At 47.9% G+C, this 25,929-nt stretch overlaps 1 protein-coding gene across 1 annotated transcript; it reads right to left on the bottom strand.

Annotated features, from left to right (window-relative positions):
- Positions 1-14,637: 14,637 nt before the first annotated feature.
- Positions 14,638-24,960, bottom strand: CCDC198 (coiled-coil domain containing 198). Its single transcript, XM_056493804.1, has 6 exons — positions 24,657-24,960; positions 20,871-20,947; positions 18,139-18,225; positions 17,076-17,174; positions 16,522-16,660; positions 14,638-15,345 (listed from the first exon to the last, which is right to left on the bottom strand). The coding sequence occupies exons 1-6, from the start codon at positions 24,835-24,837 to the stop codon at positions 15,140-15,142; spliced, it is 789 nt and encodes a 262-aa protein (XP_056349779.1). The 5' UTR covers positions 24,838-24,960; the 3' UTR covers positions 14,638-15,139.
- Between the last annotated feature and the right edge of the window lie 969 nt (positions 24,961-25,929).

The following is a 25,929-nucleotide window of genomic DNA, read 5'->3' as shown; positions in this document are numbered from 1 at the left end:
TATATTATATTATATTATATTATATTATATTATATTATATTATATTATATTATATTATATTATATTTATTTTACATTACATTAGCCATGCAACCCCCTTCCAGACAGTACCCTGAAAATCCCTGCCCTGTCCACGTGAGCACACTCCTTTCCATGAGTAATTTAGAGCACACAGTTAATTGAATACTCTCATGTTTCCACAGCTCCCTCCTGAGGGATGGAAAAGGCTCTTAGTCTAAATCAAAATTAGTCTTTAATATCAGCAAGAACAAACAGAGGAGCCTCAGAGTTGGATGCTTTTGATGAAGGGGTTGATGTGTCACTCCTGAATTGGGCTAAGTGTTCTCCAACCCCATTGACTCCCACCAAGAGGCTTTGCTGGAGGAGATAATTATATAAAGGAGAAAACCAGCTGCTCTTCAGACAAATTAAGGATGTCCTTCTCCCTCATCTCCTTTCCCTGCTGATCTGGGAGTCCTGCAGCTCTCCAGGAATGAAAAGCAGGTTCAGGTTCAGCCCTAATGAAGGGCTGGCACCATCCATGCCTCAGCTGCTGGTCAGTGATAGGATTCACCAGAAAATGGGATTTTTCTTTTCTTTTCCACCCATTTTTTAATCAGATTACTCAATCCAAAAGCCTTTTGGTGTCCTTAGGTCCAAAGTCTCTCCTGTGGCTGCATTTCTTGGAGCAATAAACTGAACTTGTTAGGGATGAGTGAGCTGGGCTGCCTGAAAATGTAAACAGCCTCAGAAAGTAAATAAACTGGGAAGTGGTTCAAGCCACAAAAGGCAGTGGGAGCCTTTTCCTGCAAATAGCAGAGATTTTTATCTCACTGTCTGAAAGTGACATTCAAAGAATTGCTCTCTTGGGACTGGAAAAGAAGTTCTTCATTACAGGAAACAGGCCTGGATATGATTAAAAAGCAAAAGTGTTCTCCTTGGGAATTTTTTTTGGTGTTGTTTTATTGAAGGGAAATTGAAAATCTGGCAATCTCCAGGCTGTCAATGAAGCAGAGATTACTCCAATGGCTCCATTTATAAACTGACAAATGGAATATGGAGCAGACATTGACAGAGGTGCTGCCTTGCATTGGGCTCTATAATCTCAGTATTCTTCATACTGTGTCAAAATAGGCCAAAAATACATTTATTGAAATGTCAGACTGCAGTGTTCTGGCTCTGTCCATGTGGAAATAACTTTTCTATCTCTCCAACAGGAGTTCTGTAGTTCTCTGTAAGATTGTTTTGCAGTTTACTGTGTGTTCTTGGAAAGTCCTTTGGAAGAATTGCTCTTGGAAAACTTTCAGCCTCAAAATCCCAGGAACATTTTGAACCTACAGAAAGATCCCTTTTTTTTTTTTTTTTTTTTCTCACAGATCCTGTGAGTGAGTTCTCCTGTTTTTTCCTCACCAGCTGAACAGCTTAATCCAAGTGTGGAAATAAAAATCAAATTCCGGAAAAACATTTTTTAAACATCTTCTTCGTGATCTTTTGCCAGCTTCATCCTCTTCCCCTCCTGCTTGAGCTCTGCAAACTTTTGCTTTCAAGCTGTTCTAACACTCAAAGGCCAGATTACTGTGGGTAAGTTTTCCTTGGTAAATAGTTTCCAGGGAGATTTAGATTTCTTTAAGCTGCAAATTTCTGCTCCTTGAACTGCAAAGATAATTTTCTAGGGGTAATTTTTGTTGTACCCAGCCCCAAAACTCCTTTCTGTCAGTGTGCATTGGATGCACTGTCAGCCAGCATCAGGCAAACTGGCTCAGGACAGGTGGGGAGGAGCTGCAGCCCTCAGTGGGAGGAAAAAGGGGAAACTGAGGCAGGAGAGGCTGGGTGTGCTGGAATCCTTTGGATTAATGAATTCTGGAAATCAGAACTGCTGCTTCCTCAGAGGCAAGTGGATTGTCCAAACCTTTGCAGATGGGAGGCTTGGGATGTGCTGGGTGGAAATCTGCTCATCTTCTGTGTTTTTCTTCTCCCTGTGCAAATTAGAATGGCCTGAACAAGCATTACCCTGCTTAAAACACCAGATCACATGGCAGGGGAAAGGCACAAGAAAGGGCAAAGTGAGGATTTGGTTTGGGAGTTCCCATTCGTCAGCACTTGGCTGTGACAGGAGCCTGATTTCATGGCCTTGAGCTAAAGCAGCTTTTGCTGGGGACTTTCTGCAGGCACAGGGATTAATCCTGAAAGCTGGTTCTGACACAGGATGGGGCCTCTGACTCCTGTGACTCAGATGAGGCTCGAGGCTCAGACTGCCCCTCTTTGCCAAACAGAAACTGGATTTTTCCTTAAAATTAGGACTTGAGGGGGAAATGGTGAACCACAGTAGGTTACAGCTAACAAAACATTAATAAAGGAAACCCTTCCTGAAACAGCAGCTCCACCAGAAGCTGTCCCAGCTGGGGCAGCTCTCTGAAACCTCTCTGGAACAGGCAAGAGCTTTAACCGGCACTTGTAAATCCCTGCTGCCCATCCTGGCTGTCACCCTGCCCTGGGACACGGCTCCCCTTCCCCAGCAGGGAGAGCAGAACAACCCCCTGGCCATGAAACTACAGCCACACTCACATCCCCATGTATCCTGGGCATTTCCCACATTTCTGCCTGTTCACAGCAAGAATTCCACCCATTTGCCTGCAGCAAATGTGATGGGGCTGGCATCAGTCTGGCTGTGAACACGTGAGTGCAGGGCTGGGGATTTGACTCCTTGTCCTGGTTTGGAGGACAGGTGTCTGCCAATAAAGGCAGCAGCTTCTCTTTGAAATGGAGAATGTAAACCCCCTCCCTCCAAATTATTATTAGAATTTTGAAATTAAGGAGCTCTCAGGCAAAGATAGGGGAATTAGGAATAACAGTTCTTTACTAGGAAAATTAAAATAGAAATGCAGTATTACACAGAACAATCCCAAGCCCTGCCAGAGTCAGAATCCAAGCTGACACCCGTCAGTCAGTCAGGGTGTTGGCACAGTCCCATTCAATGGTGGCTGCATCCTCCTGCAGGGGCAGATGTGGTTCAGCTGGAGCAGTGCTCCTGGAGAAGGTGCAGTTTCCTCTGAAGCTCCAGGGATGATGTGGAAAGGTCTGGTTTTCCTCTGGAATCCAAGGAAAGAAGGTGCCTTGGTGTCCAAAATCTCAGTTTTTATCTGGGTAGGAAAGGCTTGGCTCCTCCCCTGGCTGGAGCATCTCCCAGTGGGATGATGGAATTTTATCAGTCATGCCCTGGGACTCAATGGCCATTAACAGGAGATATCTCCTGGAGGGAGGATGGGCTGTGGGAAGATAAAGATGATTGCCCAGCTGGTTTAAAGATGGCCCATGAGCAGATAATGTGTGCCAGGAGATCAGGGTCACTGCCCCAGCTGGGTTAACAGATGGGGACAGAATTCACATTTCTGGCCACATAAATCCAACACACTCCTCCTGGTCTCATCTGCCAGGTCACAAGGAACAGGAGGAGAGGAAACATCCCCAGGTTGTGCCAGGGGAGGTTTGGCTTGGATACAGGTGAAAAGTTCTTCACTGAAAAAGTTGTCAGACCCAGGGAAGTGAAGGAGACCCCATCCCTGGAGGGATTTCAAAGCCATGTGGATGTGGCACTTGGGGACATGGGACTTGGGGACATGGCCATGACAGTGCTGGGGAAATGGTTGGACTGAATGATCTGAGAGGGCTTTTCCAAATAATTCCATAATTCTCCACACTGTTGCTCTGAGTGCAGGGTTTTCACTCAAGAATCTCAAGATACAGACCTTATACAAAGGTTTTGTCTTTTCAAGAGAAATGTTTCATCCAGAGCAGCCACTTTTTGCTCCATGTCACCACCTGGGCACCCCTGGAAGTCAAAATTTACAGCAAGACTTTTCTCCTGAAAGGTTCTGAAAAGCTCCCAGCTGCTTTTCCAGTCCTCCAGCTGTGCCCCAGACTGCTCTTTATGTGGTTCAACAAGTCTTACCAGGCTGCTTCCTGCAGATCTGGAGTATCTGTATCACACCTGGGTTCTGCTGGGAGCCTCTCCACCCCTGCCTGGCCATCCCACCCGTCTGTGCTGGCTGAATATCCTGCTGAATATCCTTGCTGATAAGAGCTTTGCATGGAAACGAGCCAAGAGAAGCTGGGATGCACTGGCCCAGTCTCTCCACTTGGTTTTTAACAGGAAATCTGGGGGGAAGAAGGAGGCAAGGCTGTGCTGGTGGATGGAGCAGTGGCACAGGGCAGAGGGCACAGAGCTCCTGTGTTTTTATGTGTTTTACACACCTGGGGCAAACCAAGCCTGGTGAAACAGATTCTTCCTTGATAGTGCTCAGCTAGGGTGGGGTAACCCGTGTGGGGTAAAGGGGTAAGGCCTGGGGAGGGACAGGAGGAGAGGAAAGTGCCAGGGATGGGAAATCAGGGGTGTGAAGCTCATGAACTTCCCCAGAGTCTCCTGCATGCTTGGGGATGGGCACTCTGGGGGGCTGGGAGGGGCATTTCATGGATAATTTGGGACTGCAAAGCCTGACAACAACGTGCTGCCCCTTGCAGAGGGGTCAGAGGGTCTGCTCTGAAAGGGCAGCACCTCACTCAGCTGAGGAGTTCTGTGTGGCCAGAAGGAGATACCTGAACAGGCTGAGAGGTGGTGAAAAAAATGAACTCCTGGTGCAGAATGGGCTACCAGAGGCTACAGAAAGACAGAAACAAGTGGAAGAGCAGCCCTGTCTGCAGGCTGGTGTGTGCCCTGCTCTGAGGGGATTGTGTACAGACCCGGTGATGTATTTCTGCTGGGGTGATGAGCTGAGCCAGCTCCCAGCAGAGGAAAAGCTGGGAAGAAGGGCAGGGAGGAAGACCCTGATATTTTGGCTGTGAGAGCAGCTCAGGCACCACAAGTGACCTCTTCCAGCTGCAGCTGGACTCTGGCAGTGCTGGGCACCCTCCCGTGCTCCCCATGGAGCAGCTCCCAGCTCAGTTATAAAATCACCCAGACTGGCCCCTGCTCTGGTGTCCATCTCCTGCAGGAGCACAATCCCCTGCCCTTCAGCCTCTGCCTTTCCAGCCCCTCTGATCAGCTTTTGTTCCTCCAGGCTGGTGTGGCAGCGAGGGCTCTCCCAGAGCAGCAGGAGGGCAGAGGGATTCTCCAAAAGCTGCTCCAAACTCCTGTATCCACACACCCCTGACCTGCCTGTGGCCAGGGAAGGATCTCCTCTTCACCCAGGGGTGCTCAGCAGGGAGCTGAGCCTCCACTGGGATGGTGTGAGCTGGCAGATAAATGTTTTTGTGTTTAAGGGCAGGAATTAATCACATCTGCCAAATCCATCTGGGTAAACAAGCTTAGGCTTTACCTGAGAAACCTGAAATGATAAATCCTACTTTTCCATTTGGAAACTCCTTTGTTTTATTTCAGTTAAGCTTTTTGTGTCCTTAAAACACTTTTGGGTTATTTCTGTTTCTGGCCAGGCCCTGAGAGGGAACAAACAATGAAAATTTGTGCACAAGCCTTTTCTTCTGGTGTGGGCTGCACCCTCTGAGCCACCTGTGCCCACTCTGAAGGATGAAGGAGATGGATGCTCAGGGATCCCTCAGAGCCTTGCCCACAGCTTTACCTCATCAGCTTCATCCTGGAACTGAGCCCCAGCCCACAAACTTCTCTGACAAAACAAGAAAAGATGCATTGGCTCCAAAGGACCAGGAGGCTGCAATCCACAAACCTGCAGGAAAAGTTTCACTGCAGCAGAAGCTGTGGCAGGTCAGGACCCTGCTCAGGCTGATGATGACACCCAGGGATGGGGAGAAAGCCCAGGCTGCTCTCTCAAAGCAGACTCTGCTCTCCCAGTCTCCAGCACATTTAACCCCAGATCTGTATCTGGGATGAGAGGCTGGGTTTCACCTTCACAGCTTTAATTGTGTGGGGAATGAGCTGCAGTGTTGGGTTTCTGCCTGTCCTCTAAAAGCAGGGACATTTCCTCAAGGTCAGGGGCTTCCTGTGCATTATTTGGTCACTGAATTAACACCTTCCTTCTTCTCCTGGCAGAGGATGGTGGTGGTGCTTCTGTGCTGAGAAAAACAGCAGAAAACCTGAGCTGATGTTCACATGTTTGGGAGCAGTTTGCTTTGTTTTTCTGTCTGTCTGAGCTCTTTGTCTTTTTTTCTTTTTAATTTCTTTAAATCATCTTTTTTGGGCTCTCTAAAAAGTGCCAAGCAGATGATTAATTGCAAGAAGCACCCAGTCTGGGGTGTGATTTGTGTGTTAATCAGTGAAATCAGCACTGCTGACTCCTGTTACAGCTGCACATCAAAGCAGGGAGGGGATGGAAGGTGATAGCCCAGGGCCTGGGAGCTGGGCTGGCTGCTGGCTGCCCTGCAGGACAGGGAGCCCCAGGCTCGATTTTACACCTGATTCATCCTGTGCTCCATCAGGGGAATCTGCCAAAATCTGACTCTGAAGGGAGATGACTTCAGGGAAAATGCTGCCCTAAAAGCATTTCATTATTTCTCTCCTGGCAGAAGCTGTGTGATGGGAAGTGCTCTGGGACATTGAGCCAAGTTTTATGATGCTCTCACAGATTTTGTGAAACCTTTGCTGCAGAAGAACCACACTTTTAAAAGCAGCTCTTAGTGACCATCAGTCCCTTGAGCCCCAAAGGCAGAGGAACACAGGATGGTCTGGGTTGGAGGGGATGTTAAAAACCATCTCATTCCACCCCCTGCCATGGCAGGGACACCTTCCACCCTCCCAGGTGCTCCCAGCCCCATCCAGCCTGGCCTGGGACACTGCCAGGGATCCAGGGGCATCCCCACCCTCACAGCCAGGAATTTATTCCCAATATCCCATCTAACCCTGTCTTTGATCAATTTGAAGCCATTCCCTGTGTCCTGTCCCTCCATCCCTTGTCCCCAGTCCCTCTCCAGCTCTCCTGGAGCCCCTTCAGGCTCTGGCAGGGCTCTGAGCTCTCCCTGGATCCTTCTCCTCTCCAGGTGAGCACCCCCAGCTCTCCCAGCCTGGCTCCAGAGCAGAGGGAATCCAGTGATTCACTCTGCACCACAAACAGCAAGGTGGCCACAGCCAGGTGTCATTTTCCTAAATCTGGGCACACCTGGGCTGGGAGCAGGGATTTTCTGTGGAGGTTTCTTTTCTCCCTGCTCCAGATCTCAGAGCCCCTCTCCAGTTCCTGGTGAGCACAAAGCCAGGTCCCATTGTGCTTGACTGGAACATCAGCTACAGAATCAGAGTATCCAAAAGCTGGGAAATGAAGAGGTAAGAACTCACTAATTTTAACTATTTCCACAGCATAACCACTTACAGGACTTTTCTTGAGGGGAAAAAAAGCCTTTTCCCTCTCTGCAGCTGCCTAATTCCCACTCAGATATTTCTCTGTAGTTTTGTTGGGGTTTTAAAAACCTTTTTAGTGTTTTGTAATTATTTTTTTTTTCCTCTTTACACAGATGAAGACTGGACTCCTGTAATTTACACACCAGGATCAGAAAACTCTTGAGTGTGTTGCATCCAAAGAGGGAAAAAATTGTATTATGTGCAGCTTAATATCTGTGTTCCTGTGCTAGGAGAAGATTCCAGGATCCAGGGGCAGCCACAGCTCCTCTGGGCACCCTGTGCCAGGGCATCACCACCCTCCCAGGGAAGAATTTCTTCCCAATATCCCATTTAAACCTGCCCTATGGCAATTTAAAGCCATTTCCCCTTGTCCTGTCCATACAGACCCTTGTCAGAAGTTCCCCCCTAACTCTTCCTGGGGCCTCCTTTAGGTTCTGGAAGATGCTTTGTGGATTCAATCCTGGATTTTTCCTGTCTGAGATGGGAGGAAAACCTCCAGTTTTAAACACCAAAGTCTGGGATCTCAGACAGGAGCTCTTGCCATGTGATGGAAGAAAGGAAGAAAACAGGGCAGAGTTAAAAATAAAATAAATAATATAATATAATATAATATAATATAATATAATATAATATAATATAATATAATATAATATAATATAATATAATATAATATAATATAATATAATATAATATAATGTAATATAATATAATATAATGTAATATAATATAATATAATGTAATATAATATATAAATATAATATAAATATAATATAAATATAATATAAATATAATATAAATATAATATAATATATAATAAATAAATAAATAAGAGCAGTGACCATTGGCTGCTGGGGCAGAAGCTGGCACTGACCCCAGCCCCATTTATTCCCATTTTTGTCCATTCTGGCTGTCCAGCACAGCAGGTCCAGGAGCTTTAACTCCCCACCAAATCCTTCTCTAGGAGATGGATAATTTTATTTATGCCCTGGATATAAATGAGGCTGAGCCAGGCTGGGGGTGGTTTCTTCTCCCAGGAACAAGTGACAGGACAAGAGGAAATCAAGTTGCACCAGGGTTTATTAGGAGGATATTGGGGCAAATTGAAATAAAAGTTGTAAGCAAAGGTTGCTGCAGAAAAAAGGCCTTTCCTTTCCTTTCCTTTCCTTTCCTTTCCTTTCCTTTCCTTTCCTTTCCTTTCCTTTCCTTTCCTTTCCTTTCCTTTCCTTTCCTTTCCTTTCCTTTCCTTTCCTTTCCTTTCCTTTCCTTTCCTTTCCTTTCCTTTCCTTTCCTTTCCTTTCCTTTCCTTTCCTTTCCTTTCCTTTCCTTTCCTTTCCTTTCCTTTCCTTTCCTTTCCTTTCCTTTCCTTTCCTTTCCTTTTGTTGTTTTTTTCCTGCTCTAGCTTTAGCATGGCATTTTCTGCCACATTTTTGTGATTACTTTTAGTAATATCTTGCCAGGTCATTGTTACAAATCATCTTTACAAAAATAGCAGCAGTAACTTGTTGTGGCTGAAAAGTGGGATTTCAATAAATGAAAACCAGAGAAACATCCCAAACCAAACCCCTGCTCTTAACCTCAGTGGCTTTCTGTTTATTTGTTTTTGAAGAGTGGGAAATTCTTAGGGAAAAGCAGAATTTCTAAAATATATTTTGCAAAGACCTACAGATGCATTTTGCAGAAAATTAAATATATTATTTTATCAATCCCCATCCCAGGGCAGCAATGGCCTCTCAGTCCCTGTGTAGCTCCAGAAGCTTTTTCCTAAGAACAACACTGGGGGAAAAAAAAAAATCAGCTCCAGCAGCTCTCAAAGGCATCTTTGTGTGGCAAAAATCTGTATTTTTAGGTCAACTCAGCTAAACTGAAGGAGGTGGTTTGTGTGTTAAGTAGAAGTAATGCCTGGTTTTTAAGCTCAGCCTGAATTTGGGGAAGTCCTAAGCCATGCTGGGTTTTTTGGGTGCTGTTTGGAACTGAGGTCAAGTGGCCACCAGTGAGAGACAAGTTCTTGCTCCTCAGGATTTAATTAGAAGTGAGAATCTGCAAGGGGGGACTGCAGAACTGCTCCTTTCTGGCCCTCTTTTCTCACAGAGCAGTGGCTGTTTAACATGTTAATGGAGTAAAATGGGTAATTTTGGGTGTTAAATCACAGCTGCAGAATGCCAGGGTGGGAGCAGCTGTGGGTCAGGAGGAGCTGGGAAATTTGGGGCTGGATCAGGAGCACAGCAGGGTTTGCTCTGCCCCATCCCCGAGGGGCAGCATTGATGGGAGTGAACAAAATACAGCAAAACAAAATTTTTGCAGTGACCAAAAAATGGGAGGATCTTTACATCATTTACATCTTCCCAGGACTGACACAGGTATCTCCTGTGGGGACACTTTGTGAAGGCTCATGTCACAGAATCCCAGAATCTTTGGTCTGGAAAGGACCTTAAATACCTTAATAATATATTAAATTTAATAAATAATAATTTAATAAATTATAAATTAATTTAATAATAAATTAAATCTTTAATTCCAACCCTCTGCCACAGGCAGGGACACCTCCCACTAAACCAGGTTGCTCCAACTCAGCCAGAAAGGAAATTTAGGGGGAGAGAAAGGAAAAAAAAAAGTAGATGAACTGAGATGTTGGAGTCAGTGAGTTGGGGGTCTCCCTGAATTCTTCAGAGAGAAATCAGAGTGCAGGGATTGAATTAAAGCCTGTGCATGGATTGAAGTATATTAACCCTCTCACACATAAAGCAGACATTTAAGTTAGTAAGTAAGTTTTAGGATGAGTTCTGATGCTTTTAGTAAGTGAAGATAGATAGAAGGGGAAGAAAGCAAGGCTGGCTTTGCCAGCAGGATTTCTCACATGTTCCTCTTCTCTGGAATGATGAACCAAGGGGCTCAAAGGCTGAGACAAAGAGGGAATTACAGCTAGGAGCAATCAAATCCTGGGTCTCAGGGCTTGTGGCTGTGCCAGGGGAGGTTTAGGTTGGATTTCAGGAAAGGTTCTTCCCCCAGAGGTGCTGGCACTGCCCAGGCTCCCAGGGAATGGGCACAGCCCCGAGGCTGCCAGAGCTCCAGGAGGGTTTGGGTGATGCTCCCAGGGATGCTCAGGGTGGATTGTTGGGGTGTCTGATTTAAAGGCTGCAATCAGCCTTAGGATTTGCTGGGTTTGAAGATGTCTGTGAGTCCCTCCCAGCCCAGGATGTGGCAGGATTCTGTGGGTGAGGGCTGCTCTCCTGGCAGTGCCCCACTTTCATTCCTGGTTTTATTTCCACGTCCCTCTCAGCCAGGGCAGGGCTGAGCATCCCTGCAGGAATTCGCTGGGAGAGCTGTTCCCACAAGGTGTCAGTAGGTGGCAAAAAGCTCCAACCCTTGTGCTGAGCAGGAAATGAAGGAATTTTCCTACTCTTTAGAGCAGGAGGGATCTGAGGGATGTGTTCCCCTGGGACAGAGATCCAGCAGTGCTGCAAGGGACAGGAGCTCAGCACCCAGGAAAGAGGCTCAGCGACAAACAGGAGCTGCCTCCCTCCTCCTAATGCACCCTCGTGCCATTGCCTGCTCAGGAATTATTTAAAGGAAGCTGGAATCCTTTAAAAGGGACGTGGGAAATCAGCAGCTCTGGGGCTGTGCTGTCACAGAGCACTCTGAGGGTACCTGGTGAGCCGAACAAAATCCTGCCACGCTTGGAATTTTATTTATTTATTTTTTTTTTCCAAGCTAGTGATAAGACTTTAATCTTCGTGTACAGCCTGAAAGGAGCTGCTGGAGTCGCTGTTCTTGGGGCTTTTCTCTGCAGCTTTGTGTCAGCAGATTGAAGCAACCCCAGCCCTGGCACACACCTTGCAGGGAGGAGGGCACACTGAGGCTTTAATGAGGTTCCTGGGTGTATCCAGTGGCTCAGAGAGTGGGGCTTTTCCTGCTTTTGAGTGCCTGTGTGCATGGGGCAGGAGGAGGTGATGTGATGCTGAGGACTTGCATTCCTGAGGAGGTCAAATGCTCTGAGCACCAGGTGGGACTGAGCCCGGGGAGGACAGAAAATCCCATTAATCCAGACTAGTCAGTGAGATCCGGTTACACTGTGGCTTTGTTCAGCTTTATTTACCTAACACCTCTCCTTGCTAAGTGTAATTAAATTATGTTTTTCCTCAAGAACAGTAACAGAGGTGTCACAGCAACCCCAGCTCCTTTTTTTAAATACAGAAGTACAGTTCATTGACATTTCCCCTTATAAACTGTACATTTAATTGCTAATGATTTTGCCAGGCTGATGCTGACTCCAGGCTGAGCATTATCATTTTGATTTAACATTTCAGCCAAACCAGTTCAGCTAACCCTGAGCTGGAAGCACTTGGCTTGCCCTGGTCATGTTGGTACCAACAAAAACATCCTATAACTATTCCCTGGGGAGATCAGATGTCCTTTGGGGCAGGGATCTACCTGACCTACATCTCCTGGGCTGCACCACTTGCTGCTATCCACAATCACTGACTGTGTAAAAACTCCTTTCTTTGCTGTTGTGGTGAAAAATGACAATCTGAATTCTCTGAAATCTGGGCTGAGCAGTTCTGCCCCAGCACAGCTCCTGTGTGCAGACTCCTCCAACCTGCAGGAAGGGTCCAGCCTTGCCTTGAACCTTTGGGTAGTGTGGGAGAGCACAGAAACACATTTTTATCCCAGGGAGGCACAGGGGGTGAGGATGAGGGGTTCTGGTTTCTGTGGGTTGGGACTCAGGTTGAAGCTGAGTCCTCTCCAGAGCTGTAATAGCTCAGTCTTCAAATGATTCCAGCATTTGGAACTAAAGCCTCTCTAAAGTCTCCACTGCTGGGTTGCAGAACACACATTGTAGGAGCTTGGTTGGGTTTTGGGGTTTTTTTTCTCCATCTTCTGCAGTTTGTAGAAAAGGATGTGTTTCACCTTTAATAACAAAGACATTGTTTTCATTTCCAGTGTCTGGAAGGATGTTGGAAAACATGAGCAGGGGATGAGATGCCAGCTGCCTCTCTCCAGGTTGTGATGAATTAATACAATCAAGAACAGCACAGTCAGACAGTTTTAAACACCAGAAGAATTTCCTAGACTCACAGAGTGGTTTGGGTTGGAAGGGACCCCAAAGACCACCCAGTTCCACCCTGCCATGGACAGGGACACCTCCCACTATCCCAGGTTCCTCCAAGCCCCATCCTGGAACATTTCCAGGGATCCAGCCTCAGCTTTTTGTGTGCCAGGGCCTCCCCACCTCAGAGTCAGGAATTCTTCCCCATATCCCATCTCTCCCTGCCCTCTGCCAGTGGGAAGCCATTCCCCCTGCGATGGGAGCAGCTTTGCTGACTTTATCCCTGCCATCAGAGCAGATTTTGCCCACTGCAGATTGATGAATTAATGCTCAGAGTCTCCTCTGATATGGATTGAGTGGCCCACAGACACTTCTCCGTGGGCAGCACTCTTCCCCAAGGCTGGCAGCACGATTATTGGAAAACCAATCAGCTCTATCTGGGATAAATTGCATCTCCACCAATTACAGCTTAATTGTTGACAGATGGGAACACAGAAGGGCGATGTGTCACATCATTAAGAGAACAGGTGTATAGACAAGTGCCAGATTAATTGTTCCAGCCCATTAAATCATTGACCTTTCCAGCACACCCTCAACACTGAGCTCGAAGCTCTCAGGTATGGCTGTGTTTGCCAGCAAAGTTCTCAGGGCATCTTTAAAACACACAGACTCCAATCAGACTCATCAGCCATCAGCAGCTCTCCTCATTAAAATGATTCCTCTTCCTCTTCCTTCCCTGTGCTGGGGTTTGTCTATGTGGTTTTTGGTGAAATCCCACGTGGTGGGAGGGCAGTTTCCCCCTCACAGACATTCTGTAATGGGCCATGTATTCAGGGATGTGAAATCAGGTGAAATCAGGACAGAGCAGCTCAGTCCTGGCTGGAGGCTCCAGCTTGGTTTGGGCTTTGTGATTTCCAGCTCCTGCTCTGCCTGGGATTTTCAATAAAGGTAAATTCTGGTGAGGGTGAGTCAGCCATAAGTGCAGAAATGTGTGTCCTGCTCTTCTCCTGGCTGTGCCAATCAGGATCTGGGGTGCAGCACAGACACAGCACAGCAGCTCTGTGGGAGCAGCACAGCTTTGGGACAGGGATGCAGGACCAGCTTCATCTGTCAGCTCATCCTGGGTGATGAGAACTGACTCCAGGTCTTGTTTTTCTGGGGGTCCTGCCTTGAAACACGAGAGGATCAGGTTTCCAGTGAAGTGCTGTGATGACAATGGTGTTTGTCACTCCTGCAGCCCCTGCCCTGCAGCAAGGAGCTGCTCTGGGGATGTTTTGCCCCCTGGTAGTTCCAGAAAGACCAAGAGGGAAGGAGGGGGACAGCAGGAGCACAAGGAGGGGTTAATGCCCTTTGTCAGCTTTAGGGACCTGTCTGCTCCCAGGGCCAGGTGAAACCTCTCCTTCCCTTGTGTTCCAGCAGCCCCTGCTTACCCAGTTTGCCACATTAAAATAACTGGGTGATATTTAGCTGAAATCTCCTTTTATATGAGGGCTTTGAATCCACAAACCTGGTGCCCTTTATGGACCTCCAGGGACAACCAGGCAGGATACAGGAGGATTGGGTGAAGTTCCCACTCAGGTGAATTATTTTGTAAGGAAAATGAGATAATTTAATAAAAAGTACAGTTTAAGTGAGATGGAAACTGCAAGAGCAATTTTGATAGATCAGGCACCTTCATATAATCATATTTTTCAATATACTGGGAAAGGTCAGGTTGCAACAGGGCAGCTTGTTCAAATTCCTGCTGGGTGCTGCAGCCTTGCTCAGCATCCCTGGGAGGGTGTCTGCAGGAAAGGATGGAGATTTCTCCCTTTCCATCCTTCACTCCCCAACAATGAGCAGGGAAAAATGTAAACCAAAGCCAGATTTTTCAGATTATATATAAATCTGGAGGTTAGCTCTGAAGAAAGTACATATATTTCTGTGTTCAGGGCTGGGAAGGAGAGGAAGTAACTTAAAAAACAAACAAAAAAACCAAAAGAAAATTAAACACCACCACCACCAAAAAACAACCCAAAAAAACACAACAGAAAACCCCCAAAAAACAAAAACAAAACAAACAAACAACAACAAAAAACCCAACAAAAAACCCCCAAAAACAAAAAACAATGAAAAAAACCCACAAAACCCCAAAAAACCAAACCAAACAAAAAAAAAACAAAAAAACCAACCAAACAAAAAAAAAAAAACACCAAAAAAAGCAAAAAAAAAAACAACAACAAAAAAAAACAAAACCAAAGAACAGAACAAAATAATAAAAAAAAAACCAAAAAAATCACTACAAAAGTCAAAAAGGAATTTTAGAAACACCAAAATATTTATTTTAAAGACCTCCTAGATAAATCATTTCACCTTGCATTTTGAACTGGGGTTTGTGGTTTAAAAAAGGTTAACCCCAAGTTAAACAGGAAGATTGAGTAACTCAAAGGCAAGTGAAACATTTCAGTTTAAATTGAATATTTGGGGTTAACCCAGAAGTTTCCCTAGCTTCTGCTCAGGGATTTTTTTTTTTTTATTTTTTTTTTTGCCAGCCCTCTCCTCCTCTCTCTACCCCCATTTCACTGTTGCTCCATCCAAGGTTTTCTTCCCCAGATATTTTGATTTGCCACACAACACAGAGGGTTTTATTCACCCCACACCAGCGAGCTCCTCATTTGCAGTCACAGAAATTCCTCCTTCCATACCCACAGCAATTCCACTTCCAGCCAGCACATCTCCAGCCCCAGCCCATCCTCTGGGGGGTCCCAGCCCCTCCAGAGCTGGGCTTTCTTCCTCTGGCACTCCCAAGCCATGCCACTAGAAATCCCTGTCAAAGAAGTCATCAAACAGGGAAATCCTCTCTGTCCTGGTCCTCACCAGAGTGGGTTTGTGGTGAATCTTCTCTTCCCTCTCCTCCTCTGAGCCTGTGCTGGAGGAGTCCCAGAACAGGTCCCTGCTCAGCCACAGCTCCACCTTCCCCTTCCTGTCAGGCTGCCTGGAGAGTCCTCCACCCCTCCTGGTTCCTGGGGGAGAGAAAAAATAATAAAATATCGTGTTTTTTCAGAGCTGCTCAGTCACCTGGAGTCGAGCTGGAAATGGCTGTGGACAGCTGGAGGGGTGTGAGGAAAATCCTGAGAGATCCTGTGAGGAAAATCCTGAGAGTTCCTGTAAGGAAAATTCTGAGAGTTCTGTAAGGAAAATCCTGAGAGTTCCTGTGAGGAAAATCCTGAGAGATCCTGTGAGGAAAATTCTGAGAGTTCTGTAAGGAAAATCCTGAGAGTTCTGTAAGGTAAGGAACATCCTGAGAGTTCCTGTAAGGAAAATTCTGAGAGAACCTGTGAGGAACATCCTGAGAGATCCTGTGAGGAAAATTCTGAGAGTCCTGTAAGGTAAGGAACATCCTGAGAGTTCCTGTGAGGAAAATCCTGAGAGTTCTGTAAGGAACATCCTGAGAGATCCTGTGAGGAAAATCCTGAGAGTTCCTGTGAGGAACATCCTGAGAGCTCTGTAAGGAAAATCCTGAGAGATCCTGTGAGGAAAATTCTGAGAGCTCCTGTAAGGAAAATCTTGAGAGTTCTGTAAGGTAAGGAACATCCTGAGAGTTCCTGCAAGGAAAATTCTGAGAGTTCCTGTAAGGAAAATTCTGAGAGATCCTGTGAGGAAAATCCTGAGAGCTCCTGTAAGACCAGACCCCATGGGGCAGGCTGAGGTGTAACACACTCATTTATATTTGATTATATTTGATGAAATTATAGTCTGGCAATATGGCTTTGTCCCCAAGGGGAAGAGAGCTGAGGTGAAGAACCACGAGGGAATAGCAAGCCAAGTTTGCTCCCCTCCTCCTGGTGGAAGTTCACCTGCAGGCAGGTTTTCCCCTGATTTAAGCACTTTCAGCCTGGGTGCTGCATTCCCAGGCTGTGCCAAGGGTTGTGCAGGCAGAGCAGGACAGGGCTCATGCCTTGGACAGCCCAGGATGAAGAGACCTGAGATCCACTTCCCTTTCTGCAGGGAAAAAACCCTAAACCCCAAAAGTGATGGGGCTCAGTGAATCCCATTCCCCCAGAGAGCTCTCTGGAGCATTCCCATGCTCTGTCCTGCAAGCAGCCCTTCCCCTGAGCTGCTGCTCACCCCTGGAGACTCCTCTGGAGTTCAGGAGGGCTGGCGAGTTTTGCATCCCCTCGGAGAGTTATTCCTCTTACCAGGGTCATCTCCAGGAACGTGCTCAGCAGGGATGGGGTCAGGGCTCCTGGGAGTGCCGGGGACATCCTTGGCGCTGGATCCCTTCATGTTTTGCTCGTTGATTTTCGCCTCCCTGTGGAGATTCCGCTTCAGCTCCTCCTGGGTTTGCAAACGAGTTGTCAAGCGAGCGGCAGAGGAGTGAACAGCTCCTGTTAGCACTCGAGTTTTAATGGCTCAATGTGCCACAGCAGTCGCGGGCTGGCCCTGGAAATAACTGCACAGCCCAGCAGTTTAACCCAAGCAAAAGGAATTTGCCAGACTGGGTGCATGACAGAACATGACTGGGACAGGGATTTTTTGTTTTGTTTTTTTGTTTTCTCTGTGAGTCACGGCCAAATGAGGGCAAAGCGTTGGAAAAACCACAGGTAATTACTGATCACAGGGGATGCTCCCCACCAGCCCTGAGCCTTAGACTCAGGGAAAACTTCCTTCCACCTTTCCATCCAGAGGTCTGGAGCATCCTGGTCCATGGGAGAGGCATCCCCATCCCCTCCCAAACCCATCCTGGCATCACCTCTCGTCTCCTGCGGGTCAAGTCCAGCATCTGAAGCTTGTGCAAGTGCTGCCTCCTGCCAGGGAGGGGATTCAGGCTTTGCCCCCTCTTCTCCAGCACCTAGGAGGTTTTTAAAGATGCAAATAAATACACCTGCACTTCCTGAAAGAGGAAGGAAGAGCCAGCAGCTCACAAACCCCTCGGGAGCTCCTGGATAAAGGCAGCGAGCATCTCCCTGTGCAGATTCCACCCTGCAGGAATTCATCACAGATTTCCACTGTGCTTGCAGTTTATGCCACAGCTCTGGGGCAGGAGGGGGAAAAACTTCATTAGAACAATATATTGGTGCTTCTGCCCCCTGAGGTGTTACTGCAGTGAGTCAGTTCTCCAAGACAATCTCCTGATCCAAAGGGGAGAGCAGCTTTTGCAGGTTTGGGGCTGCAGGGGGTGTTTATGGCACATGGTGTTTGCAGCCTTTAAATCAGACTTATGGAGGTGTTAAGGTTGGAAAAGATCTAAGATCATCCAGCCCAGCTGTTCCCCCAGTGCTGCCAAGGCCACCACTGACCTGTCCCCAAGTGCCACATGCACATGGCTTTGAAATCCCTCCAGGGATGGGGGCTCCACCACTCTGAGCCTGTTCTAATGCCTGACAATGCTTTCAGTGAAGGAATTTTCCCTAAAATCCGATCTAAACCTCTTCTGGCACAATTGAAGCCACTTCCTCTCATCCCTCACAACTGGGAAAGATCCAGAAGGTCTCTCCCTTCTCCCCACCCACTGCAAGTGATGGGTGCTCAAGTAAGTAATTTGAAAATGTGCCTCTCATACTTTCAGCCTCCAAAATATTTAATATCCTGGCTCAGCAGGTCCATCTCATCCAGGGAAATGTCATGCTGGAGACTGGAAAGCTTTCCCCTTGTTTTGGATCCTCTCACCAGCTCAGTGTCCTGGGCTCAGCCAGGGGCAGGAGCACAGCCAGTGCTTAAATTCCAACTTCTGCCCCTCAGGGTGGCTGAAGCTGTGAGGACAAGGAGCCTGCAGCCAGGAAGGGCTTGTGGAAGGCACAAACTCATGCACTTACCTTTGGTTTTGGGCTTGCAGCCACCTCTCGCTGACTCCAGGGCTTTGCAGGAGTGATTGCTTGTGGAGGGATGGCAGGTTCAAGCCTCTGCAAGTCCAGTATTTATAATAATTACCACTGCTCATTCCACAGGATCATAAAGCCGGATATGAAACTACCTTGAGATTTTTCCAGCTCCAATTCTGGCCCAGCTGCTTGGGGTGCAGGAAGGAGTTTGGCATCTCAGGGACATGAGCATCATTTGGTCCTTCAGGAGTGGCCAAAACTGGGGAAATCTTTTGCATTACAGCACCAGCAGCAAAGCCCCAGTTTGACAGCAATTCCATCCCTGCAGGTATTTCTCATTGAGCCCCCAAAGTTCCCAAAGCTCCATCCAAGACCAGAGTGAAGCCAAACCACAGCTCAGATTGCTTCATGAGCGTGCAGAGGTGTCATAATTTAATCTTAAGAATCCTATCAGGTCATCAAAGGGCAGAACCCAGTTAGAGGAGACCCAGAGCACCATTCCCTCTGTCCAGCCAGTCTTTACACTGGCCTAAATAAATAAATAAATAAAATCTCTCTCTGCAAAACTGTGCATGGCACAAAGCTGCTTTTCTGGTGGCTGGTGAAAACAGGCAGAGACTTGCTCTACAGGCTGCTCTGAGCATGGATTTGTGTCTTAAGGAGCAAAGATTCCTCCTTAAATCTTGCCAAGCTCTGGGGTGTTGCTGGGTCATTCCCAGAATCACTAAGGTTAGAACAGAACCCTCAGATCCATTATCCCAGCACTGCCTGGTCCTTCACTAAACCATGTCCCTAAGTGCCACATCTACACAATTTATGAGCAGTTCCAGGGTGGTGATTCCACCCAGAGTTCCCTTCTAGGTGGGGAGCTCAGTACAGTGTCTGTAAAAATTAAAGGGGACATCAGAAGGACTTTGTCTGTAAGACCTGACTTATAATTTACTTGGCAAACCATTAATTCCTTGATTACAAACAAGTGCTCAATAAATGGGGACAGGTCTCTGACTGTCTGCACTGAACTGCTGCTGAATCCTGAGCTCTCAATTTGAATCTGTAAAAATGCAGGAGTTAAAACCAGCACCATGTAAAGGGAAAATTCCCCACTAGTCCCCAACACAAAGTGCATATCTCTTACACCACAAAAACCCCACAAAGCTAAATATGAAACTGAAAAATGGCACTAGATGGCAGCATGTGACACCACAAGCTGTGGTCCAGGCTGGCATCACTCCAGGAAGCCACCAAGGTCACCAGCACAGGGTGCATGAAGGAAAAACCCTCCCACATCCCTCAGCCCACCACCCTGCCCTGCTGGGGAAGCCAGGATTTGGGTAAAGCTCAGTCCCAGGCTGGAAAATTGAATTTTCCCTTTAGTTTTTGTGAATGTCACAGGTTTCTGTCTGGAAATATTCACTGACCAAGATCCTCTAAATGTCCTTGAGAAGGCCATGTCATCCTGCTCTGCTGCCTTTCAGGATATTCCCACAGAAAAAAAAAAGGATTTTTCTGGAGCTGTGCACACTCCCTGAGAGCAACAGCAGCAGAGCAGGGTGGGATGAACAGAGTCCTTGTCCTGAAATGAGGGTTAGCAGTGAGTGTCTCAATAACACACAATAATATACAAGTACAGTGATGGGAATAAAACTAATAATTAAAATTTCTGTGCTGTTCAGAGGTTTCTAAAGGAAACTGTGACTCCATGTGGCAGTTTTCAGGGTGTGGGTGGGCTCAGTTCAGGTGCCAGTGTTGCATCATCAGGGACACCTTGTCCCATAGCTGGTGGCCACCTCTGAGCTCTGAAGCCACCAGTGTCACCCAGAGCCACAGCCCTGAGGGAAGCAGGTTTAAGGGACCCCATCTGGTGGTTTTTCTGATCTTTATTACATTCAAAAGATCATAATCACAGCAAGGAGGTGATTCAAGCAAAGAATCCTTGCTCCAGTGGGTTCACTGCTCACAGCATCATGGAAAACTGAAATTTTTGGGTTGGGAGGGACTTTAGGACCAAGCCCCCTGTCATGGTCAGGGACACCTTTCACTAGACCAGGTTGCTCCAGGCAGATTCAGGTTGGATATTGGGGAGAAATGCCCATGAATGAACACTGGGTTTGAGCTGTGGCCTCACCAGTGCCAATATAGGGAGAATAATAAAGATCTGAAGATACTTCTGAGCTTTAGTTATGTAAAAGTTTGGTTTACTTTAGTTTAGCCCTTGTGTGGAGGAAAATCTTGCCTGTTAGGTCAGGTAGAGTCATGGGGTTTGGGTCTTGGGGAGGAATGGATGTGGGAAGTGCAGGATGGGGGAACTGAGGGGTTGGGGCAGGTACAGAGCACGAACAGCAATTCCTGAAACCCAGAACAATTGCTGTGTGCTTCACCACCCCCTAGGGCAGAGCACATCTGTCTGCTTTGGCCTGAAGAGCCAAAACCAGCCCCACATGGTGCAAGTTTGCCCTTTGTGCAAAGGGCTCTGTCCTGGGCACCTGGGGCCATGGGAACAGCAGGATTTTGTACCCAGACACCCCACAGGACATCCCAGCACAGGCAGCCCCGTGCCCCTCACTGGGACACCAGTGCCTGCTGTGTCTCCAGAGCACACAAGCTCCTGATCACCCAAAAACAGGACTTGCCCTTGGTGTGGCTGTAGGGTATTTTTTTCCCCCACAGTGGGGCTGTGACAAGTGCCCCTGTCCCCAGAATTCCCAGGGAGCTTCCACCCTCCTTACCTGAGGCCTCCGGGGTGGGTGCTGCTTGATGATGCTGGTCCCATCCTTTCCTGGCAGGGTGTTCAGGGAGAGGGGCCCTTAAAGGGTAAAGAAATGGATGCAGTTATGTCTTGGGTTGAAATACAGGATGTGACCAAAGGTCTGTATTCTATCACCATCTGCTGAAACCAGCTGGGGCAGTGCCCCTGATCTCCTGGCACACATTATCTGCTAATGTTCATCTTTAAACCAGCTGGGCAATCATCTTTATCTTCCCACAGCCCATCCTCCCTCCAGGAGATATCTCCTGTTCATGGCCAGTGAGTCCCAGGGCATGACTGATAAAATTCCATCATCCCACTGGGAGATGCTCCAGCCAGGGGAGCAGCCAAGCCTTTCCTACCCAGATAAAAACTGAGATTTGGGACACCAAGGCACCTTCTTTCCACTGGATCCCAGAGGAAAACCAGACCTTTCCACATCATCCCTGGAGCTTCAGAGGAAACTGCACCTTCTCCAGGAGCACTGCTCCAGCTGAACCACATCTGCCCCTGCAGGAGGATGCAGCCACCATTGAATGGGACTGTGCCAACACCCTGACTGACTGACGGGTGTCAGCTTGGATTCTGACTCTGGCAGGGTTTGGGATTGTTCTGTGTAATACTGCATTTCTATTTTAATTTTCCTAGTAAAGAACTGTTATTCCTAATTCCCATATCTTTGCCTGAGAGCCCCTTAATTTCAAAATTATAATAATTTGGAAGGACTGGTATTACATTTTTCATTTCAAGAGGCTCCTATCTTTTTTAGCAGACACCTATCTTTCAAAGCAAGTTACTTTTAGGTGATCATCAGCTGCTTAGCTGCACTCAGCAATAGCTTTGTGCCCTGTTTTTTGGTTGGCATGTCCCACTGAAATCCCTGTCTGTGTATTCCAGTGACACATGGAATATTCTGTTGGCTGCAGGAGTGAAGTGGGTCTGACTGTGCCTGTGATTTCTAACAAATCCCTCTCCAGCTTCCCTCTACAACCACCCATGCTCCTAAATATGACCAACACCATCCCTGTGTCTCCTGTAGCCTCTCCCAGCCCCTGGGATTATGGACCTCCAGGAACAAGCAGGCAGGATATAGGAGGATTGGGTGAAGTTCCCTCCTAGGTAACAAATTAAAGAATTCCAAGAAATTGGCCAAGAAATCCCTGATCTCTGCTGCCTTCCCACTGCCCTGGTAAAGTCAGGCACAGGCAGCACTTTGGGGTCTTTTCCTGCTGCTCAGCCCCTGAGGTTGATGATTGTTATTTTTTGGTGGACTGAGCAGTAGCTCTGCTGATCTGCTGCCTGTGGCAGAGCTGCAGCAGCAGCAGTGACAGGGCTGTGCTCAGGCGAGTGGTGCACCCCCAGACCCTGGAAATCAGCCCACAAGAACACAGTGTCACACACCAGTGACCCCTGTTAGTCAGTAAAGCTGAGCTTTCTCTAGGCCTGGCTGGGATCTGGGCTTGGCTCTGTTCTGTGCTGGTGCTCTCAGCTGGGCACCACTGCCCCTTTTATTCCTTTTCTGCACAAATAAATACTTGCATGTGCAAGTCACACAACAGTTTATCTGTTCATCCCACCCATTCACCCCAAAAGTCTGTCCTGGTGCATTCAAATGACATTTTATACATGGAATTAAATGAGGTTGTGGCTGAGCAGCTCCTGCTGCCACAGGGTGGGAGCCCTGAGGAGGCAACAGGGGAGGAGAGCTGGGGATAAAGAGCAGGAAGAACATTACAGCTGATGCCAAATTTAATGGTGACTTTAGCAAGAGAAGTATTTTGGAGCTAATTTGAACCTCAGGGAAGATCACCAGGCTGAGCTCTTGCACAAGAGAGAGAAGAGAATCACAGAATCATGGAATGGTTTGGGTTGGAAGTGACCCTAAAGATCTTTTATTTTTCCACCCCCTGCCATGGGCAGGGACAGCTTCCACCATCCCAAGTTGCTCCAAGCCCTGTCCCTGAAACACCTGGGGGATCCAGGGGCAGCCACAGCTCCTCTGGGCACCTGTGCCAGAGCTCCCCACCCTCACAGGGAGGAATTTCCTCCTCCTGTGAAGGTGCTGGGATGTGGGAGATGGTGGTGACTCCACCAGGTAAATGTTTGGCAGAGCCCTGGCAATGTTTAACCACTGAGTGAAGCTGTGGCTGGAATGGGAACAGAAGGGAAAATTTCCAGCAGAGGAGGCTCCTCTGGAGACAAATCTGCAGGGACACCTGGTGAAACAGCAGCTTAGAGGAAAAGGTGGAGTATTGCCTCTATCTGCACAGAGTGAGAGAACAGGGAACTTGTGGGGGGAAAGGAGAAGGAAAGGAGGTGGCCCATGGAGCTGGGAACAGGGAAGTTGCTGTGGCTTAGGGCAGCTTGTCCTGCTCAAGGATGTGGCTCTGGGGAAGTTTTCTCTCCCTTAGGAGGTTTGATGGTTTGTGTTGTGCAGGTCTGGGGTTGTTTTTCATTTTTCCCTCCCATCGTCTCCATGCATGTGGCACATTTGCCCCCATCCTCTGCAGATACAGAACTGGCACTTGCTGTCCCCAAATCTGCTGCCCCAGAGCAGGGAGCAGCACCAAGCCCCAGCTCAGGGCATCCCTGTGACTCCTGTTCTCCTGTTTTTCACCTCTGCATTTCAGCAGCAGCAGATCCTCCCCTCTGGGGGAATCTGGATTTAAAATAAGCCAAGCTGAACCCTCATAAACCAAGTAAAACCTATTCTCTTGGAGGCTTTGCTTATTTAGACAGCAGCTTGAGCTAATACTTTGCTCAAGTCCTCCTGAGCATACTCTTCTTTCTGAAAATGGAAATTAATGGAAGATAACTTTTCTTTTTTTTTAATAAAATATATATTTTTTAAACAAGCATTTGTTAAGTGCTCAGTGATAATTTCCCAGAACAGGAACATTTGGTTGTTGTTCCTCTCATGGAATAATTAAAACCTGCTCTTCTACAGCAAGGCCTGATCTGTATTCTCCCCAAAAGCTCAGTTCTGGGAATGTCACTGCTATCACTCCTGAGGTTTATTTGCTTTCACTGCTTCCTGATGCCACCTGAAGAATGATCCTGGAGGAAATATCCAGCCTCTGGTGAAGCAGTGGTGCTTAACACCACTTGGTGTGGGTCAGAAATTGATTTTTGGGAATGGAGAAGCAGGGAGGGGGATGCTGGGGGTGCAGATCCTCCTCCCTCTGCCTCACCCCTCCTCACCCCCCATTGGTTTTCATGGATGTTTCTCCCCACACTCCCCCTACAGCTGTGGGAAGCATTTGTCAGAATCCAGCTCGTTGTGCAATGCCCTCCCAGAAGGATGTGAGCCCCTGGAAGGATTTGGGTGTGGATGGAGCTCAAAGCTGTGGGGAGGGGCTGTGGGGAGCACTCAGCCAGGCTGTCTGCCTTCCTCTGCCCTGCTGGGGAAATCTGTCACCAGTGACACACTGGAATGACAACTGGCATCGTGCTGAGCTTTACCTGCCCAGAATCTGAGCCAGGCTGGGGCAGTGATGTGCCTGACAGGGCAGGAGAGCAGGACAGGGGTGCCAGGAGATGCTGGGCAGGTTCCAGGGGGTGCTGATGAGAACAAGGAGCTGGGAGCTCTGATGAGAGAAACACCTTCCCAAACAGCAGAAGAGGAAAAATGAGTTTTCCCAAAGCTAAACCATCCTGGAAAAGGCAAAAACAGCACAAAGCTGCTGATGCAGCACAGCCCAGGCCCACACCCAGCACAGCCCAGCCCCAAAACCCAGCCCAGCCCCACACCCAGCAGTGCCCTCACCTGCACAGGCTCTCCCGTACCAGGTCTCCCGCAGAGGTGGCAGCTCCAGGGGGAAGGAGGGCACTGGGGGGTGTGGGCTGGGCTCTCCTGGCTCTCTGGGGAGCCCTTGCAGGACCCTCAGGGTGGGCACTGGGGCCACCCTGGTCACCCTGGGCTGTGCCTTGGAGGAGCTCAGACCCATCCTGCAGAGCCAGGGCTCTGGGAGAAGGAAAACCCCTCATGCACTGTCCTGCCTGAGCATGGAGAGGGATCTCTGTGAGCCTCTCAGAGCCCTGGCAGCTCCCACAGATGTCCTTCCCAGCCTGGTTAAACATTGACCCCTCCCCAGCCATTCCCCTGCAGGGGTGGAGGTGGCTGGGAGCCAGTGCCAAGCCCTGGAGAAGCTTTGGTTTTACCTACAAGTGCTTTTCAGCCACCTCAGCTGGCCTGCAGGTGTTTCTTCAAGCAGCTCTTTTGATAAATCTTCAGGTTTTGGAAGGAAATTCAATCCTTGGAGTGCCAGAAGTCCCTGGCCCAGGAGCTTCCTCCACCTTAGCTGCTGCTGGCTGGGGGCTCTGCTGGGAAAAAATGCAGCTTTAGGACAAAACTAACTGGGAATATTGGTCAAAGTGAGTCATGTTTGATAATTCTTAAAATCACAGGATTGTAGAAGGGTTTGGGTTGGAAATGACCTTAAAGATCTTCTGGTTCCACCCCCCTGTCCTGGGCAGGGACACCTTCCACCAGACCAGGTTGCTCCCAGAAGAAAATATTCACCCTTGGAGCAACCCAACCAATTCATGTTTCCAGCACAAAGCAGTGACATCTCTCATGACTTTGCTTTTCCCAGGTCACACAGGGCACGAGGGAGCAGAGCAGCCTGGCCTGTATGTTGTTTTTTTTTTTTCCTTCTTCTTTTCAAATGAAAATGTAAAATCAACACCCTGATTCCGTCCTGATGCTTACCATCTATTTTTCCTTTTTATTTTAATTACTCTCCCCTGGCTGAGAACAGGTCATTCCTGTTAAGCAGCTTGGGGAAATCACGAATTAAATGCAATGATGGATGTGTGGGGGCAGTGGAAACCCACGTGGATGTTCAAACCCTGGTCAGGGATGCTCCTTCTCTTTAACTGGGGGTTATTCAATGCAATAATATTATTTTGTTTTGTCTGTATTTGAAGTGAAATTCCTGATTATTGTGCTGTAGAAATGTGGGGCTGGAGGAGCTTTGGTCCCATACAGAGCCATTAGGGACAGCCCACAGTCCCTCCCAGGAGAGCTGGAAAAGTTT

This window comes from Oenanthe melanoleuca, chromosome 5, assembly GCF_029582105.1.
Source record: "Oenanthe melanoleuca isolate GR-GAL-2019-014 chromosome 5, OMel1.0, whole genome shotgun sequence".
NCBI classification, from domain to species: domain Eukaryota; kingdom Metazoa; phylum Chordata; class Aves; order Passeriformes; family Muscicapidae; genus Oenanthe; species Oenanthe melanoleuca.
Note: the sequence above shows the minus strand (reverse complement) of the source record. Positions and strands in the feature narration are given on the sequence as shown.